We start from the raw sequence: 20757 nt of genomic DNA, 5'->3' as shown, positions 1-20757 counted from the left end.
TGTTTCTCTCTCTCCACAGCTGCTGTGCCTGACCCGCTGAGTATTTTCCAGCATTGTCTGTTTTTTATGACAGATATCTTTAGATTGTTTAAACAAAAAAAGTGCTAAGTTTGCATTTTACCAGAAGGAAGCTGGGGTTGTTCCGATTCCTCCAGTTAAAGGATGGGATACTGATCTCGGAAAGGTGTTCATCATGCAGCACAACGCAGGCACTGTGGGTGTGGCCGCTGAGGATCAATCGAGGACGGAACCACCAGAGTAGCTGAAACAAACCGTGAGAATTCAGTTACCACCGATATTAAAAAAAACACAGGTAGTGCTGTACTGGGAACCAGTTTGTCCAGGATACTAAAGCACATATGGTTCAAGTCCCACTCCAGGGACTTGAGCACAAAAAATCTAGGCTGACACTCCAGTGCAGTGCTGAGGGAGTGCTGCACTGTCAGAGGTGCCGTCTTTCGGATGAGACGTTAAACCGAGGCCACGTCTGCTCTCTCAGGTGGATGTTACATATCCCATGGCCACTATTTCGAAGAAGAGCAGGGGAGTTCTCCCCGGTGTCCTGGCCATTATCACATTGCTGTTTGTGGGACCTTGCTGTGCACAAATTGGCTGCCGTGTTCCCCTTGACATTCAATGGCATTACCATCGCTGAATCCCCCACTATAAACATCCTGGGGGTTACCATTGATCAGAAACTGAACTGGACCAGCCATATAAATACTGTGGCTACAAGAGCAGGCCAGAGGCTGGGAATTCTGCGGCGAGTGTCTCACCTCCTGACTCCCCAAAGCCTTTCCACCATCTACAAGGCACAAGTCAGGAGTGTGATGAAATACTCTCCACTTGCCTGGATGAGTGCAGCTCCAACAACACTCAAGAAGCTCGACACTATTCAGGATAAAGCAGCCCGCTTGATTGGCACTCCATCCACCACCTTCAACATTCACTCTCCACCACCGGCGCACTGTGGCTGCAGTGTGTACCATCTACAAGATGCACTGCAGCAACTCGCCAAAGCTCCTTCAACAGCACCTTCCAAACCCACGACCTCTACCACTTAGAAGGACAAGGGCAGCAGACGCATGGGAACATCACCACCTACAAGTTCCCCTCCAAGCCACACACCATCCTGACTTGGACCTGTATCGCTGTTCCTTCACTGTCGCTGGGCCAAAATCCTGGAACTCCCTTCCTAACAGCATTGTGGGTGTACCTACACCATATGGACTGCAGCGGTTCAAGAAGGTGGCTCACCACCATCTTCTCAAGGGCAATTAGGGATGGGCACTAAATGCAGGCCTAGCCAGTGACGCCCACATCCCAACAATGAATAAAAAATGTTTTTTTTAAATTACAACAGTGACTACACTTCAAAAAGTACTTCATTGGCTGTAAAGCGCTTTGAGACGTCTGATGGTCGTGAAAGACGCTATATAAATGCAAGTCTTTCTTTTTCTTTACATAAAAAAATACACAAAAGAAAAAGACAGACGGAAATCTGAAATAAAAACAGAGAATGCTGTAAAACACTCAGCGGGTCAGGCACAGCATCTGTGGAGTGAGAAACAGAGTTAACGTTTCAGGTCGATGACCTTCCGTCATAACTGGAAGAAGTTAAAAATGTGACAGTTTTTAAAGTAAGTGCAGAGCCAGGGAAAGTGGGGGGGAAGAACAAAAGGGAAAGGTCTGCGATAGGGTCGAGTGATTAAATGACAAAGCAAAAGGAGGTGATGCTGGGACAAACATGAAAAGTTTATTTCCAGCTGTATTAGATTGTTGAAATCTTTATCACTCGAGCCAGCATGCGAGGGGGAAGTTAATAACCTAGGTTCAATTGGAAAAATGCCCATCCGATTCGATACACGTTCAGCATGGCACCCAGGCAGGTGTGCCTGGTTGGGAACTGATGGAGGTACTGCATATGGATCAGAAGGTCCACGACTGATTTCTGCATAAGAACATAGGAGCAGGAGCAGGAGCAGGCCAATCGGCCCCTCGAGCCTGCTCCGCCATTCAGTAAGATCATGGCTGATCCAATTTTGGCCTCAACACCACTTTCCCGCTCTCTCCCCATACCCCTCGATTCCCTTGTAGTTCAAATGTCTGTCAATCTCCGCCTTGAATATATTCAGTAACTCCGCCTCCACAGCTCTCTGGGGTAGAGAATTCCAAAGATTCACGACCCTCTGAGAGAAGAAATTCCTTCTCATCTCCATCTTAAATGGGCGACCCCTTATCCTGAAACTATGCCCCCAAGTTCTAGATTCCCCCACTAGGGGAAACATCCTCTCAGCATCCACCCTGTCAATCCCCCTCAGAATCTTATATGTTTCAATAAGATCACCTCTCATTCTTCTAAACTCCAATGAGTATAGGACCCAACCTGCTCAACCTTTCGTCATACATCAACCCCTTCCTCCCAGGAATCAACCTAGTGAACCTTCTCTGCACTGCCTCCAATGCAAGTATATCCTTCCTTAAATAAGGAGGTAAAAACTGTACGCAGTACTCCAGGTGTGGTTTCACCAGCGCCCTGTAAAGTTGCATCAAAACTTCCTACTTTTATACTCCATCCCCCTTGCAATAAAGGCCAACATTCCATTAGCCTTCCTAATTACTTGCTGTACCTGCATGCTAACTTTTTGTGTTTCATGTACGAGGACCCCCAGATCCCTTTGTACCGCAGCATTCTGTAGTCTCACTCCATTTAAATAATAATTTGCTTTTTTATTCTTCCTGCCAAAGTGGATAACCTCACATTTTCCCACATTATACTCCATCTGCCAAATTTTTGCCCACTCACTGAACCTGTCTATATCCCTTCGCAGACTCTTTGGCCTAGAAATTGAGTTTGCGCTGCGCCAGGGCTTTAGCGCCGGAAGTTAGCGCCGGCGCTAAGTCCCTTTGCGCGCGCCAAAAATTCAGTAGCGCCGCGCCCAAACGGCTGCCGGCGCTACTGAAGGGTTTTAGCGCCTGAAAACTGGCGCAACGCGCCGCATTGCGGCGTTATTCCGGCGCTGCGGCGCCCGCTGCGGTGCGGCAGGCTCGGGAAGTGCAGGCCTCCTCCTTCCGTTAAGGAGGAGCTGCCTGCACCCGGCCGCGGCTCGCGCAAATCTCTGCAAAAATGAGCCCGGCACCTCGGACAAGTGCCGGGCTTGCATCTGTTCCGGGGGGGGGGGGGGGAGAAGTCCGGGGAGGGAGCTGCGGGCAGGCGGCCGGCGGGAAAGCGGCCGGCCGCCGCGCCTCCTTAAAGCGCCGGCGCAGACTCCGGCAACACTCGTTTGCCGGAGTCTTAGTTGCGGCTGCCACTGGCGAGGCGGCCGCAACTGAATTTCGGCTTGGGGCCGGGTTACCACGGCAACCGGGACGCTGCGCACACCGATGACGTCATCGGTGCCGGCGCAGCGCTACCGGTCTACCGCCGCGGAAGGGCCCCAGGCAATTTAGGAACCGGCGCCAATTGCAGCGCTAGGCCCTCTAGCGCCGCAAAATCGGTGCTAAGGGCACTGAATTTCTAGGCCTTTGTGTCTTCCTCACAACTTGCTAACCCACCAATCTTTCTCTCAAATAAACAGTGGTTTTAAATGGTCCGTACAATGTAGAGACGTTGTGGGGGGGGGGGGGGGGAGTTTTGTTTCCGCTAGTTTTACACCCAGAGACCAGCGCAATCCGGGCGGAATCGACTGAACCTGCGCAGAAGATCAAGGAATTTAAAACGCAAGTGAGTTACGCCCCGAACCACCGAGGCTCGCGTTTTCTGCGATCTTTCATGCTGGTTCAAGATTCAATGTGGCCCGAATCAGGCCCTGCCCACAAATCTGGGCCACGCTCCAGATCGACATTGCGAGATTCCGCCGATTCGGGAAGGCTCTTCAAATTGCGCTCATTTTCTCAGGCGCACAGGCATGTTTTCAAAGTTTTTTCACATCAAAAAGTATTTAATTTACGAAGAAACTGGCTAGTGTTCACCAATGAAATTATTGTATGGTTCAGTATAGTTTTTTTTAAGTCATTTTCAGTGATTGTAAATTGGGTTATTCACAGGCAGAACACTGGACACGCTTATTAAAAGTGCTTATTTTTGGTGATTTTCAGTCGTATTAATAAAGCTGCACCAGGTTACCACTCTTAAACACAAAGAATACTTTTTAATGGAAAAAAACACTTCACAGCCAATGAAGTACTTTTTGAAGTGTAGTCACTGTTGTAATGTAGGGAAACACGGCAGCCAATTTTTGCACAGCAAGCTTCCACAAACAGCAATGAGGTAAATCACCAGATAATCTGTGTTAAAACAGCAAAATACTGCGGGTGCTGGAAATCTGAAATAACAACAGGAAGTGCTGGAAACACTCAGCAGGTCAGGCAGCATCCGCGGAGAGAGAAAGAAAAACAGAGTTAACGTTTCAGGTCAGTGACCCTTCGTCAGAACACAGATAATCTGTGTTGCTATTTAAGGATAAATGCTGACCAGGACACCGGGGAGAACTCCCTTGCTCTTACTCTGAATAGTGCCATGGGATCTTGCCAGAGGTCGTCAGCTAACTGTACACTTGTTTTGTGATTGTATTTCATCATGTTTTCTTGGTGAAATATGTTGGTTTTGTTATTTGAATTGTACTCATTTCAGTGACTAGCCTAGCAGGGAACTCGATACCATATGTACAATATGTGCAAGACCAGAATTTAGGGAAACTAGATTATACACCAATTTCTATTAATTACTAGGGTCGGGAGGGGAGGGGTGGATGGGGGCGTTGGGAAGATTTCCTCCATCGCAGCAGATAATGGAGGTTCCTCCTTACAGTAAAAAAACCAGGCAAAACCCATAAAGAAAGAACTTGCATTTACATAGCACCTTGCACGACGTCCCAAAGTGCTTTACAGCCAATGAAGTACTTTTTGAAGTGTAGTCACTGTTGTAATGTAGGAAACACAGCAGCCATTTTGCACACAGCAAGCTCCCACAAACAGCAGTGTGATAATGACCAGATAATCTGTTTTTTTAGTGATGTTGATTGAAGGATAAATATTGGCCGGGACACCGGGGATAACTCCCCCTGCTCTTCCTCAAAATGGTGCCACGGGATCTTTTACGTCCACCTGAGAGGGCAGACGGGGCCTCGGTTTAACGTCTCATCCAAAAGACAGCACCTCTGACAATGCAGCACTCCCACAATTCACATCTTACCGCCTTGTAACATTGACGAGCAAGTGAATGATTTTTTAATTTTATTTTTTACAGGTGTGTCAGCTTTGTTTATGTGCTGAAGCCTCTGGAGTGGGACTTGAACCCACAACCTTCTGACTCCGGAGGCAGGAATGCTGCCCACTGAGCCCCCGCTGACACACTAATGTAGCACTAACTGTAAGACACAGCTTCGCTTCCAGCTTGTCCAATTGAAGGGAGCGTTCAGTGGGGAGAGGCACGTCGCTCGTCCCATGTAAAAAAAAAAGTGGCGTGACCAAACAGACTTGTCTACAGCTCCGACGAGTCAGTCATTGCATTTCTTACTTTTTTGGAAGCTTCGAGTGACAACGTGTCGTACTTCTCCCGGAATAGCAGCTTCTTTTCCTCAGGAGGAGCAGAGTCTTCGCCCGTACACTCCTCATCGCTGGCACGGTAAAGGGGAAAATGCTGGAAGAGTCGATACAAACAGGGAAACTATTAGTACGACAACAATAACCACAACAAACTGCACTGATATCAGAGTTACTAATCAATCAGAGGGCGATGAGGAAAAATGTCTTTACTCAGAGAGAGTGATGAAATTGTGGAACTCGCTACCACAGGGAGTGGTTGAGGCAGATAGCTTGGATGCTTTCCAATGGAAACTAGATGAGCACACAGAGAAAAGGGAATAGAAAGATTTTCTAAAAAGCCGAGATGAGGGAGATGGAATGGGTGGAGACTCGTGCGGAATATAAACACTAGCACAGACTAGTTGGGCCAAATGGCCTGTTTCTGTGCTGGACATTCTATGTAATCATAGAATAATACAGCACAGAAGGAGGCCATTCGGCCAATGCCACCTGTGAAAGAGCTCTCCAATTAGACCCACTCCCCGGCTCTTTCCCCGTAGCCCTGCAAATTTCTCCCATTCAAGTTTCTATCCAATTCTCTTTTGAAAGTTCCTATTGAATCCGCTTCCACTGCCCATTCAGGCAGCGCATTCCAGATCACAACAACTGGCTGCGTACGTTTTTTCTCCTCATGCAGCCTTGTCAACCCCATCGCCTCATAAATCAGGAGACAAACGTTTAAAAATCATCCAGAACTTCGGGTCCCCGCGGGTGAGTACGCGCTGGGTACTCACCCGTAGGCCCAACAAAAGTGCTGGTTTCGTGCATACACTGTGCATGCGCGGGAAACTGGCACTTCCGTTCCCTTAAAGGAAGGGGTTCACAGGTCGAACGCGTGCGCCGGAGAGGCAGCGCGTGCGCCTGGAACTTCCGTTTTTTTTGCAGGTTTCTCCGGGAGGGTAAGTCTCCAGGAGTTTCACTTTTAAAAAGCAGTCGCAAGGCTTGCTTTTAACAAGGTAAGTGGTGAATTAAGTAAAATTAAAACATTTTTTCCACAGGTTTATTATTTTTAAATACTTTAAAGAAAGGTAAGTTTATTTTTAGCCCCGTTAGAAAGTGTAATTAATTTTTTCAAAAATTTAAATTATTGTTTAAAATTGTTATTTTATGTAATTTATAGTTATTTTTAAAATGTGATTTAAAAAAAAAATTATTTGAAGTTTTAGTGATGTTTTGGGGCTGAACTGTATTTATGGATTTGACAGCTCTTCCTGTCAAATCTATGAATGAAGCATTCCCTGCTACCATTGGCTCTCCATGGCCCACGTGATCACAGGGGACGCTTCGAACTAACTGCTCCCCTGGGATACGCAAGCACTGCGCGCCGGCAGTTGGAGCAGGCCCAGGATCGGAATCCCACGCGGGCCCACAGCACAACGGCCGGCGCGCAAGGTAAGTGCAGGTCGGAGGCTTACACCCGCGGGAAGCCTCCGACCTGAATTTCTGGGCCCACAAGTTTTGGTACAGAAGTCACGAGATGCTTTTTTTTCCCAAACCTAAACCAATACAGATTGGCAGTTGGTTTATAAACCTCATTTGTGGCTTTATTTAATCTCGAACATGGCACAGCTCTTTACAAAAACTATGTGACTGCATCTGAAAATGCTTCACAAATTTATTTTATTTAAAAAAAAATCCTACCCATATCACCGCCCCTCACCCGGTGCCCAACACAACCACCTCACAACGCAGTCCCTGCCACTGTCAACCAAAGGAAAGTTCTGGGGTGGGGGGAAAAAAATCAAAAACACCTTCCTGTGGAGACAGAAGTCGGGATCGCCCGCCCCGACCGTAGGCCGCTCCAAGCCCCCCTCCTGGGACTTGTCTGAGGGCAGGTGCTGGCATTGATGTCTCTGCTCGGGGCAGGCTGCCCGCGGAGACGCGACCAGTGTCGGCAGCTCACCCCGAGTGGCAGGCGTGGCCCGAGGACCGATTTATATCGATCTTCGAGCCTCTTGCTTCCAAGGACCCCCTCCCGTGTTTAAAAAAAAAATTCTGGGACCCCCCCTGTAACACAATGGGTATTTTTTTTTTGTATAAAAATTCGTTATACAATTAAGCATATATATTTATTATTTTTGTTTTGCTTACTGAATGTAAGAGCAGGAAGTTGCTCCGAGTGCGCTTCACAGGAGCGTTATCAAACAAAAATTTGACACCGAGCTACATAAGGAGATGCAAGTACAGGTTGGTCAAAGAGGTAGGTTTTAAGGAGAGTCTTGAAGGAGGAGAGAGCGAGGTAGAGAGGCGGAGCGGTATCAGGAAGGTAATTCCAGAGCCTAATATCCGATTAATGGGAATCCATAAAACCTGAACCGAAACAATTTGCCAAATTGCCTTTCGCACGATTCATATTGCCGTCACATAGAAACATAGAAGATAGGAGCAGGAGTAGGCCATTCGGCCCCTCGAGCCTGCTCCGCCATTCAATGAGATCATGGCTGATCATCCAAATTCAGTACCCGGTCCCTGCTTTCTCCCCATATCCCTTGATCCCTTTAGCCTTAACGGGAATCCTGAGCGGCAGAGCGGGGCTATAAAAGTCCCCAGAGACCAGGTAAGGCCTCACAGCGTCGGCAGGAATCCTGAGCGGCAGAGCGGGGCTATAAAGTCCCCAGAGACCAGGTAAGGCCTCACAGCGTCGGCAGGAATCCTGAGCGGCAGAGCGGGGCTATAAAGTCCCCAGAGACCAGGTAAGGCCTCACAGCGTCGGCGGGAATCCTGAGCGGCAGAGCGGGGCTATAAAGTCCCCAGAGACCAGGTAAGGCCTCACAGCGTCGGCGGGAATCCTGAGCGGCAGAGCGGGGCTATAAAGTCCCCAGAGACCAGGTAAGGCCTCACAGCGTCGGCGGGAATCCTGAGCGGCAGAGCGGGGCTATAAAGTCCCCAGAGACCAGGTAAGGCCTCACAGCGTCGGCGGGAATCCTGAGCGGCAGAGCGGGGCTATAAAGTCCCCAGAGACCAGGTAAGGCCTCACAGAGCGGGGCTATAAAGTCCCCAGAGACCAGGTAAGGCCTCACAGCGTCGGCGGGAATCCTGAACGGCAGAGCGGGGCTATAAAGTCCCCAGAGACCAGGTAAGGCCTCACAGAGCGGGGCTATAAAGTCCCCAGAGACCAGGTAAGGCCTCACAGCGTCGGCGGGAATCCTGAACGGCAGAGCGGGGCTATAAAGTCCCCAAAGACCAGGTAAGGCCTCACAGCATCGGCGGGAATCCTGAGCGGCATAGCGGGGCTATAAAGTCCCCAGAGACCAGGTAAGGCCTCACAGCGTCGGCGGGAATCCTGAGCGGCAGAGCGGGGCTATAAAGTCCCCAGAGACCAGGTAAGGCCTCACAGCGTCGGCGGGAATCCTGAGCGGCAGAGCGGGGCTATAAAGTCCCCAAAGACCAGGTAAGGCCTCACAGTGTCGGCGGGAATCCTGAGCGGCAGAGCGGGGCTATAAAGTCCCCAGAGGCCAGGTAAGGCCTCACAGCGTCGGCGGGAATCCTGAGCGGCAGAGTGGGGCTATAAAGTCCCCAAAGACCAGGTAAGGCCTCACAGCGTCGGCGGGAATCCTGAGCGGCAGAGCGGGGCTATAAAGTCCCCAGAGACCAGGTAAGGCCTCAAAGCGTCGGCGGGAATCCTGAGCGGCAGAGTGGGGCTATAAAGTCCCCAGAGACCAGGTAAGGCCTCACAGCGTCGGCGGGAATCCTGAGCGGCAGAGCGGGGCTATAAAGTCCCCAGAGACCAGGTAAGGCCTCACAGCGTCGGCGGGAATCCTGAGCGGCAGAGCGGGGCTATAAAGTCCCCAGAGACCAGGTAAGGCCTCACAGCGTCGGCGGGAATCCTGAGCGGCAGAGCGGGGCTATAAAGTCCCCAGAGACCAGGTAAGGTTTACCAGTCTCCAGTCTGGGAGGAGAGAGGTAAAAAGTAATCCAAGTGTGACGTCACCAGAAAGCAGGTAAGTGATTGGTTGGTGAGTATTTCTCCCTTTTAAGCTTAAATCTCTTTGGTTTATAGTTTCTAAGGTGTGATATTCACCATCTAGAATCGGGGCAGAGGATATTTAAGAATAATATTAATAAATGTAATTAATTACATAGAATGGGAGATCAGGTGATGTGTTGCTGCTGCAATATGTGGGAGCTGGTGAACACCATTGATGCTAACGGTGATCACATTTGCAGTAAGTGTTGGCTGCTTGAGGAACTCCGGCTCCGTGTTGAAGAGCTGGAGTCCGAGCTTCAAACACTGAGACACATCAGGGAGGGGGAGAGTTACCTGGACTCTGTGTATCACGAGGTAGTCACACCAATTAGATTAATTAATTCAGATGTAGTCCGTGGCCAGGGTCAGGATGGTGTGACTAGAAGTGAGGCAGTTAACGGGATCCAGGAGGTAGTGTTGGAGGAGCCGCAGCCCTTGCACTTGTCCAACAGGTTCGAGGCTCTTACTCCCTGTGGGGACAGGAGCAGGGGCTGCAGGGAGGATGAGCAACCTGGCCACAGCACCGTGGAGCAGGGGGCCAATCAAGTGGGGGGAGTTGAAAGAAATGTTGTAGTGGTAGGGGATAGTATCGTTAGGGGGATAGATAGAGTTCTTTGCAGCCGAGAGCGAGAGTCCCGAAGGCTGTGTTGCCTGCCCGGTGCCAGGGGTAAGGACATCTCCTCTGGACTGGTGAGAAACTTGGAGTGGGAGGGGGAGGATCCAGTTGTCGTGGTCCATGTTGGTACCAACGACATAGATAGGACAAGGAAGGAGGTTCTGCTGAGGGAGTTTGAGCAGCTAGGGGCCAAATTAAAAAGCAGAACCACAAGGGTAATAATCTCTGGATTATTACCTGAGCCACGAGCGAATTTGGCTAGGACAAATAAAATTAGAGAGTTAAATGCATGGCTCAAAGACTGGTGTGGGAGAAATGGGTTTTGCTTCCTGGGACACTGGCACCAGTACTGGGGCAGGAGGGAGCTGTTCTGTTGGGACGGGCTTCACTTGGCCAGTGCTGGGACTAGAGTCCTGGCGGATCATATAACTAGGGCTGTAGAGAGGGCTTTAAACTAACTAGTGGGGGGGGAGGTTCCTAGACAGCAAATAATAAAAATGACAACAGAGAAGGTCATAGACTTAGGTAGCAGTGGGGAAATTAAAAACCAGAGCATGTCAGGAAGGGGCAGAAGGTATGGAGTAAAAGGTAAAGTAATAAAAAGGGCAAAAGCAGGAACTAAGTGTCACAAAACATCTTTGAAAGTTCTCTATCTGAATGCACGTAGCATTTGTAACAAAATAGACGAGTTAATGGCACAAATAACTACATATGGGTATGATCTTGTGGCCATTACAGAAACATGGCTGCAGGGTGACAATGCCTGGGAATTAAACATACCAGGTTATTTAACGATCAGGAAGGACAGGCAGGAAGGAAGGGGAGGTGGGGTGGCTATGTTAATAAAGGAAGGAATCACTGTAATACAGAGAAATGATATTGGGTCAAAAGATCAGGATAATGAAACAGTTTGGGTGGAGGTAAGGAATAATAAGGGGAAAAAAACACTAGTGGGCGTAGTCTATAGGCCTCCGAACAGTGGCAACTCTGTTGGACGGAGTATCAATCAGGAAACAGTTGAGGCTTGTAATAAGGAAACATCTATAATTATGGGGGATTTTAACTATCATATTAATTGGACAAATCAAATTGGGCAGGGCTGCCTTGAGGATGAGTTCATTGAGTGTATTAGGGATGGGTTTCTTGAGCAGTATGTAACTGAACTGACCAGGGGGCAGGCAACCTTAGATCTGGTCCTGTGTAACGAGACAGGATTAATTAAAAATGTCCTAGTAAAGGATCCCCTTGGAATGAGTGACCATAACATGGTTGAATTCCATATTCAATTAGAGGGTGAGAAGGTTGGATCTCAAACAAGCGTGCTAAGCTTGAATAAAGGAGACTATGAAGGTATGAGAGCGGAATTGAGTAGAGTGGATTGGGAAAATAGATTAAAGGGTAAGACGATACATGATCAGTGGTGTACATTTAAGGAGTTATTTTACAACTTCCAAAAAATATATATTCCACTGAGAAGAAAAGGGTGTAAAAGAAAAGACAGCCATCCGTGGCTAAGTAAAGAAATTAAGGATAGTATTCGACTAAAAACAAGGGCATATAAGGTAGCCAAATCTAGTGGGAGGATAGAGGATTGGGAAAACTTTAAAAGACAGCAAAAAATAACAAAAAGATTGATTAAGAAAGGGAAGATAGATTATGAAAGTAAATTAGCAAAAAATATAAAAACAGATACAGGTAGACTATCCTTTATCCGAAAACCTCGGGACCAGCCGTGTTTCGGTTTTCGGAAAATTTCGGATTTCGGAAGGTATTTTATAAGACTGGGAAATTTGTCGGGGGTGGGTCGGCGGGAGGGTCGGCGGGGGTCCGCGGGGGGGTCGGTGGGAGTCGGGGTCGGTGGGGGTCGGGGTCGGCGGGGTTCCGCGGGGGGGTCGGCGGGAGTCGGGGTCGGCGGGGGGGTCGGCGGGGGTCCGCGGGGGGGTCGGCGGGGGTCGGGGTCGTGCGCACGACTTACGCTGACCCTCTGCTCAGCGTAAGTCGTGTGCCACTCTGGTCATGTCGTGCGCACGACTTACGCTGAACGAAAAAACCTTCGGTTTTTAGAGGGTTTCGGTTTTCGGAAGTTCGGATAAAAGGTAGTCTACCTGTAGTAAGAGTTTTTATAGTTATATAAAAAGAAAAAGGGTGGCTAAAGTAAATGTTGGTCCCTTAGAGGATGAGACCGGGAAATTAATGGTGGGAAATATGGAGATGGCAAAAACACTGAATGAATATTTTACATCAGTCTTTACAGTAGAAGACACTAAGAATATCCCAACACTGGACAAACAGGGGGCTAAAGTGGGGGAGGAGCTAAACATGATCAAAATCACTAAGGAAGTGGTACTCGGTAAAATAATGGGACTCAAGGCGGATAAATCACCTGGACCTGATGGCTTACATCCTAGGGTCTTGAGGGAAGTGGCGGTAGGGATTGTGGATGCATTGGTAATAATTTTCCAAAACTCCCTGGACTCGGCAAAGGTCCCGGCAGACTGGAAAACTGCTAATGTAACACCCTTATTTAAAAAGGGCAGTAGACAGAAGGCTGGAAACTATAGACCGGTTAGCCTAACATCTGTGGTAGGTAAAATTTTGGAGTCCATTATTAAGGAGACAGTAACAGGACATTTGGATAATCATAATTTAATAGGACAAAGTCAGCATGGTTTTATGAAGGGGTAGTCATGTTTGACAAATTTGCTGGTGTTCTTTGAGGAAGTAACGTACAGGGTGGATAAAGGGGAACCAGTGGACGTAGTGTATTTAGACTTCCAAAAGGCATTTGACAAGGTGCCACACAAAAGATTATTGCTTAAGATAAAAAATCACGGGATTGGGGGTAATATTCTGGCATGGATAGAGGATTGGCTATCTAACAGAAGGCAGAGAGTTGGGATAAATGGTTCATTCTCAGACTGGCAATCAGTAACTAGTGGTGTTCCGCAGGGGTCAGTGCTGGGTCCCCAACTCTTTACAATCTATATTAACGATTTGGAGGAGGGGACCGAGTGTAACGTATCAAAGTTTGCAGATGATACTAAGATGGGAGGGAAAGTCGTGAGTGAGGAGGACATAAAAAACCTGCAAGGGGACATAGACAGGCTAAGTAAGTGGGCAGAGATTTGGCAGATGGAATACAATACTAGAAAGTGTGAGGTTATGCACTTTGGCAGGAAAAATCGTAGAGCAAGTTATTATCTTAATGGCAAGAAACTGGAAAGTATTGAAGTACAAAGGGATCTGGGGGTCCTGGTGCACGAAACTCAAAAGGTTAGTATGCAGGTGCAGCAAGTGATTAAGAAGGCCAATGGAATGTTGGCTTTCATTGCTAGGGGGATAGAATATAAAAATAGGGAGGTATTGCTTCAGTTGTACAAGGTATTGGTGAGACCGCACCTGGAATATTGCGTACAGTTTTGGTGTCCATACTTAAAAAAGGACATACTTGCTCTCGAGTCAGTACAAAGAAGGTTCACTCGGTTAATCCCGGGGATGAGGGGATGGACATATGAGGAGAGGTTGAGTAGATTGGGACTCTACTCATTGGAGTTCAGAAGAATGAGAGGCGATCTTATTGAAACATATAAGATTGTGAAGGGGTTGGATCGGTGGATGCGGGGAAGATGTTCCCGATGATGGGTGAAACTAGAACTAGGGGGCATAGTCTTAGAATAAGGGGCTGCTCTTTCAAAACTGAGATGAGGAGGAACTACTTCACTCAGAGGGTGGTAGGTCCATGGAATATGCTGCCCCAAAAAACTGTAGAAGCTACATCATTACATAAATTTAAAACAGAAATAGACAGTTTCCTAGAAGTAAAGGGAATTAAGGGTTACGGGGAGCGGGCAGGAATTTGGACATGAGTCTCGGTTCGGATCGGTCATGGCCCTGTGGGTAGCGGAGTGGGCCCAGGGGCCATGTAGCCTGATCCTGCTCCTATTTCGTGTGTCTAATTCTGTTAGATTCAGGAGATGGTTCTGTGATAGTGGATTGGCGGTTAGGATCAGATCAGCCATGATCTTATTGAATGGCGGAGCAGGCTCGAGGGGCCGATTGGCCTACTCCTGCTCCTATTTCTTATGTTCTTATGTAAATATATCCAACTCCTTCTTGAATATATTTAATGAATTGGCCTCCACCGCCCTCTGTGGCAGAGAATTCCACAGGTTCACCACTCTCTGGGTGAAGAAATTCCTCCTCATTTCAGTCCTAAATGGCTTACTCCTTATCCTTAGACTATGACCCCTGGTTCTGGACTCCCCTGCCATCGGGAACATCCTTCCTGCATCTAGTCTGTCCAGGCCTGACAGAATTTTATAGGTTTTGATGAAATCCCCTCTCAATCTTCTAAACTCCAGTGAGTATAAGCCCAATCAACACAATCTCTCCTCATACCTATCGACATATTAAAGACAATTTGAACATGAGGTGGTACAGCATCACCACATGTGTTGACATGACTCAGCAATCAGCTATTTTTAATTAGATTTGATTAAATAAGCTTTTTGCTTTCAAAAGAATGAACCGTAAAACTCGAATAAAACGCGAAATATTGATCGCTCACGTGCATTTTCACTTCAATGAGAAAATCTCTCATCAATTTCTAGAACTGCCAGTTGGGTTTAAAGTACCACAGCAGGGAAATTAAAATAAATGAGGTAATTCCTCTGATAAATCAAGGACAAAGTCATTTCACAGGAACTCATTAAACATTCCTTGTCAAAAGCACACAGCAGGATTTTAGACTCATATTTCAGCAGCGAGAAAAGAATCTCGCGCCGCATTCTCTGTGTCCCAAGTACTTACCAGCAAACACCGGATAGAATGTTTAAACACTTAAAATCACACTACGGCAAGATGGTGAGGGTAGACACTCAAATCAGAAACAAGTCACTGTGCACACAGGCAGTGCAGCAACTTCACCAGCCACGTACAAACTGGGATTATTGACACATTGTTCAAGACACTGGGCCATGTCTCTCAATGTCTCTTAATGTCTCTTAATCTCTCCTGCTTTCTATCCTGTCGCTGACCTTCCCTTTTGTTTTTTCATCCCCTCCCTCTTTTCCCAGCCCCTACTTGCTTTAAAATCTATCCCCTTTCCTGTTTTTTTTCCAGTTCTGACAAAAGGGTCTTCGACCTGAAACGTTGACTCTGTTTCTCGCTCCACGGATGTTGCCTGGCCTGCTGAGTTTTTCCAGCGTTTTCTGTTGTTATTTCCTATTTTTATTATTTGGTCTATTGCACTGCAGTAAACACAGTTTCGATATCTGCCTGCCTTTTTTCCGCCACATTCCTGGGCCACAGGGGCCTTTTCCGCTTTGCCAGATTTTCCAGATTTCTCTCCCCCTCTATTCTGCTGTAACCGTTCTGTGATATCCGAGTGGTAAGGTCAGAAACTGAGAGAAGCGAGATATTAGGAACAAAACCCAACTGTTTATTTACCCGGTGTAGCAGAGAAACATCTTTTACAGGCTGCAAGCAAAGCACGCAATTCTTACTGCACGATGGCAAGATGGAGGATTCACCTCTGAGTCATACCCATAATGCAATGCCACATTACCGTATAAACTGGTGTACCAGGACATTGAATACATGACCCATTACCTTAAAAACTGGTGAATGCGAACCCTTAATATTTGGCTCCATCTGGTAGATAACTTAAACATTACATCCCAGATTACTATAGTTCACACCTCCTCTAGACCCACTTTTTGTTTCTTTACTTGTTCCATTACCACTCCTGTTGGCCTCGCCCCATCATCCCTTTTGTCATTGAATCTCTCCTGCCTTCCATCTTCTCTTCTTCTTCTTCTTCTTCTTCTTCTTAGGCAGTCCCTCGGAACTGAGGATGACTTGCTTCCACATTAAAAATGAGTTCTCAGGTGACTGATGAGTCCAATGCGGGACCTACAGTCTCTGTCACAGGTGGGGCAGACGGTGGTTGAAGGGGCGGGTGGGTGGGGTGCTTGGGTTGACATGCGCTCCTTGCGCTGCCTGCGCTTGGCTTCTGCTTGCTCCTGGCGAAGAGACTCGAGGTGTTCGGCGCCTTCCCGGATGCTTCTCCTCCACTTTGTGCGGTCTTGGGCCATGGATTCCCAGGTGTCGGTGGGGAAGTTGCACTTTTTCAAGGAGGCTTTGAGGGTGTCCTTGAAGTGTTTCCTCTGCCCACCTGGGGTTCTCTTGTTGTGTGGGAGCTCCGACTAGAGCGCTTGTTTTGGGAGTCTCGTATCGGGCATGCGGACGATGTGGCCCGTCCATCGGAGCTGATCGAGCGTGGTCAAAGCTTTGATGCTGGGGATGTTGGCCTGAGCGAGAACACTGACGTTGGTGCGCCTATTTTGCCAATGGATTTGCAGGATCTTGCGGAGGCAGCGTTGGTGGTACCTCTCCAGTGCTTCCTGCCTTCCACCCTATCACAGACATCCTCTTTTGTTCTTTCCTCTCTCATCTCCCTCCTTTCCCTGCCTCTGTAGTTGCTTAAAACCGGTTACCACTCTAATCTTTTCCAGTTCTGGCGAAGGGTCATCGACCTGAAACGTTAACTCTGTTTCTCTCTCTCTCCACAGATGCTGCCTGACCTGCTGAGCGTTCCCAACATTTTCTGTTTTTATTTCAGATTTCCAGCATCCGCAGTGTTTTGCTTTTGTTTTACAGTCAGGTGGGAGTTCGGAGGGAGTTAGGCCACTCCCAGGATACCCCGAGTCCGATGTTCCCCCGAAGATCAACCGCGAGGGCCCGCGCAGGCCTGCTGTCGCTGGAAGGGATACCGCGCAGGCATGGCCGCTTTAAAAGGGACTGCGCACGGGGGAAAAAAAATCAGAGGGGACATTGCCTGGGTCCTGACTTTTACACCCATGTTCCCCAGGGCTTTGTTTGGGGTGGAACAGTCCCTACATGAGACGGGGCATGGGCTGGGGAAAGGAAATCCCAGGCCTGGAGTTTCCTTGGCCCAGGCCTAGCAATAGAGTAGCAGCAGGTTACGCTGGGCGAAAGGAGGTGTCCTGGCCATTGACGTGGAGCAAGTGGGGCTCACCTGGGACTTGTCGGCCTGGATCCCTAAAGGCAAATCCTAGTGTACTTCACAAATCGGCCTCCTTCCATCCTGCTGCTGGGGCTGCTGAGGCCTACTGAAGCGGTGGGCCTCCCCCCCCGCTCCATTTCTTGCCTCCCACCCCATCCCCGACTATGGCTGGCACCTGGATGTACCCCTGGTGGCCTAGGTGTCCATTTGGGACCTTCTCCTGCCAGCACAGACTGATGAGAAGGTTCAAAAGTGGGCCATGCACTGCTGATACTGAAAACCTGTACTGGTGCTGATCCATGGCCTGTGGCTAGGTTTTATGTCAGCGGTTGATTCTTTTGTAAGGTGCAGATGGATTACATTGCAGGCCTGTAACGTAATGTTCAGTTTAGATATATATTTTCAGTAACTTTTAAGAGGGATATCAATACGAGGGAATGAACTGTTCTAGTATTGAAAACCAGTGTCAGCATTAAGCATTTCCAGCTGGTTACAACATGGCCTGTTGCAGAAGCAAGGGGCCTCTAGTCTGCCCGACAATATATAGAATCATAGAATGGTTACAGGAGGCCAGTCAGCCCGTGCCAGCTCTCTGCAAGAGCGCCTCAGCTAGTCCCGCTCCCCCGCCCTTTCCCTGTAGCTCTGCAAAAAAAAATTCCTTCAGGTACGTATCCAATTCCCTTTTGAAAGCCACGATTGAATCTGCCTCCACCACCCTTTCAGGCAGTGCATTCCAGATCATAACCACTCGCTGCGTAAAAAGGTTTTTCCTCATCTCGCCTTTGGTACTTCTGCTAAACACCTTAAATATCCCAGCATGAACCTCGGAAGAGTGTGCTAGTTGTACCACGATACTTTCATTTACCACATCAATAACTACCATGCTTATACTCTCTCAGACACAAAGTGCCATATTGTGTTGTTGGTCTGTAATTACTGTTCTCAATTCATTTCATGTAAGACTTTAACAGCTGACAGAGTGGAGTCCTTCACACCATCATCCCGGGCAATGACAGAGAGGAGTCCTTCACTCCATCATCCCGGGCAATGACAGAGAGGAGTCCTTCACAGCATCATCCTGGGCGAGGACAGTAGGAAAACCTATTGTGCCATCGAATTCTCTGACAGTGTGGGATCAGACTAGATGACTCACATGGAGAACAACTGTGTAGACTTGCTGGGTCGAATGACCTCTTTCTGTGCTGTAATATTTCACGATTCTGAGTCTGCTATCATCCCCAAATCGCTTTCAGATTCTCCCTGGTTCAACACCATTCATAAACTATGACCTGCATTTGTCCTTTCAATGTAAGAAATCACACAACACCAGGTTATAGTCCAACAGCTTTATTTGAAATCACAAGCTTTCGGAGCGCTGCTCCTTCGTCAGGTGAAGTGGAGAGATGCATAAAAACACAGTTTATATAGTCAGAGAATAATGTCAGATGTTTACAGGTAATCTTTCTAACTGCCATTTATCACACCTCGGCAGAGAGATAATCACAGCAATCAAAGGTGTAAATGGTGTCCAAACAGGTCAGTCAGGAAAACATTACATCAAAGAACAATGAGGTGGGGTCACAAGGGGTCAAATGTTGCAGATGCTGAGGTCTGTATGAAAAACAAAAAAAGACAAAAAACATTTTTTTTGCTGGAAATCACAGCAGGTCCGGCCGCATCTGTGTGGAGAGAACAAGCCAACGACGACTTGAGTCTGGATGACCCTACGTCAGGTGGGGTTACATGTAGCGTGACATGAACCCAAGATCCCGGTTCAGGCCGTCCTCATGGGTGCGGAACTTGGCTATCAGTTTCTGCTCGATGATTTTGCGTTGTCGTGTGTCTCGAAGGCCGCCTTGGAGAATGCTTACCCGAAGATCGGAGGCTGAATGTCCTTGACTGCTGAAGTGTTCCCCAACTGGGAGGGAACACTCCTGCCTGGCGATTGTTGCGCGGTGTCCGTTCATCCGTTGTCGCAGTGTCTGCATGGTCTCGCCGGTGTACCATGCTCCGGGGCATCCTTTCCTGCAACGTATGAGGTAGACAACGTTGGCCGAGTCACATGAGTATGTACCATGTACCTGGTGGGTGGTGTCCTCACATGTGATGATGGTATCTGTGTTGATGATCTGGCATGTCTTGCAGAGGTTGCTGTGGCAGGGTTGTGTGGTGTCGTGGTCGCTGTTCTCCTGAAAGCTGGGTAATTTGCTGCGAACGATGGTCTGTTTGAGGTTAGGCGGCTGTTTGACGGCGAGTAGTGGAGGCGTGGGGATGGCCTTAGCGAGGTGTTCGTCGTCATCGATGACATGTTGAAGGCTGTGAAGAACATGGCGTAGTTTCTCCGCTCTGGGGAAGTACTGGACGACGAAGGGTACTCTGTTGGTTGTGTCCCGTGTATGTCTACTGAGGAGGTCTATACGATTTTTCGCTGTGGCCCGTCGGAACTGTCGATCGACGAGTCGAGCGTCATATCCCGTTCTTATGAGGGCGTCTTTCAGCGTCTGTAGGTGTCCATCGCGTTCCTCCTCGTCTGAGCAGATCCTGTGTATTCGCAGGGCTTGTCCATAGGGGATGGCTTCTTTAACGTGGTTAGGGTGGAAGCTGGAGAAGTGGAGCATCGTGAGGTTGTCCGTGGGATTGCGGTAGAGTGAAGTGCTGAGGTGTCCGTCTTTGATGGATATTCGTGTGTCCAAGAATGAAACCGATTCTGAGGAGTAGTCCATGGTGAGTTTGATGGTGGGATGGAACTTGTTGATGTTATCGTGTAGTCTTTTCAGTGATTCTTCGCCGTGGGTCCATAGGAAGAAAATGTCGTCGATGTATCTGGTGTATAGCGTTGGTTGGAGGTCCTGTGCAGCGAAGAAGTCTTGCTCGAACTTGTGCATGAAGATGTTGGTGTATTGGGGTGAGAATTTGGTCCCCATGGCTGTTCCGTGTGTTTGGGTAAAGAACTGGTTGTCGAAGGTGAAGACATTGTGGTCAAGGATGAAGCGGATGAGTTGTAGGATGGCGTCTGGAGATTGGCTGTTCTTGGTGTTGAGTACTGAGGCTGTCGCAGCGATGCCGTCATTGTGGGGGATACTGGTGTAGAGTGCCGAGACGTCCATCATGGCGAGGAGTGTTCCTGGTTCGACTGGTCCGTGGGTTCTGAGTTTCTGTAAGAAGTCTGTAGTGTCACGACAGAAGCTGGGGGTTCCCTGTACGATGGGTTTCAGGATGCTCTCGACGTAGCCAGAGAGATTCTCACACAGGGTTCCGTTGCCTGATACGATAGGACGTCTGGGTGTGTTGGCTTTGTGTATCTTTGGGAGGCAGTAGAAGTCTCCCACGCGGGGAGTACGTGGGATGAGGGCGCGTGGGATGAGGGCGCGTAGGATGCTTTGAAGGTCTGGATCGAAGGTCTTGATCAGTCTGTTGAGTTGGCGGGTGTGTACTTTGGTCGGATCTGTGGGTAACTGTCTGTAGTGTTCCTGGTTGTCCAGTTGTCAGTATGCTTCTTTGCAATAGTCCGTTCTGTTCTGTATGACGATGGCTCCTCCTTTGTCTGCTGGTTTGATGACG

General features: G+C 48.4%; 1 protein-coding gene across 2 annotated transcripts in view; it reads right to left on the bottom strand.

Moving 5' to 3' along the window:
- The window catches only part of mppe1 (metallophosphoesterase 1), a 107353-nt gene that overhangs the window by 16937 nt on the left and 69659 nt on the right, over window positions 1-20757 (bottom strand). For both annotated transcript variants that reach the window (XM_085992351.1, XM_085992350.1), the window contains 2 exons: window positions 5519-5641; window positions 122-262 (listed from right to left, as the gene is read on the bottom strand). In XM_085992351.1, the coding sequence (XP_085848477.1) occupies window positions 122-262; window positions 5519-5641 (264 nt within the window). The remainder of the gene's footprint in view (window positions 1-121; window positions 263-5518; window positions 5642-20757) is intronic.

The sequence above is a fragment of the Somniosus microcephalus genome, chromosome 7, assembly GCF_052327205.1.
Source record: "Somniosus microcephalus isolate GS21.2 chromosome 7, FLI_Smic_1.0, whole genome shotgun sequence".
In the NCBI taxonomy this organism is placed as follows: domain Eukaryota; kingdom Metazoa; phylum Chordata; class Chondrichthyes; order Squaliformes; family Somniosidae; genus Somniosus; species Somniosus microcephalus.
This window is presented reverse-complemented; position numbering and strand designations above follow the sequence as displayed.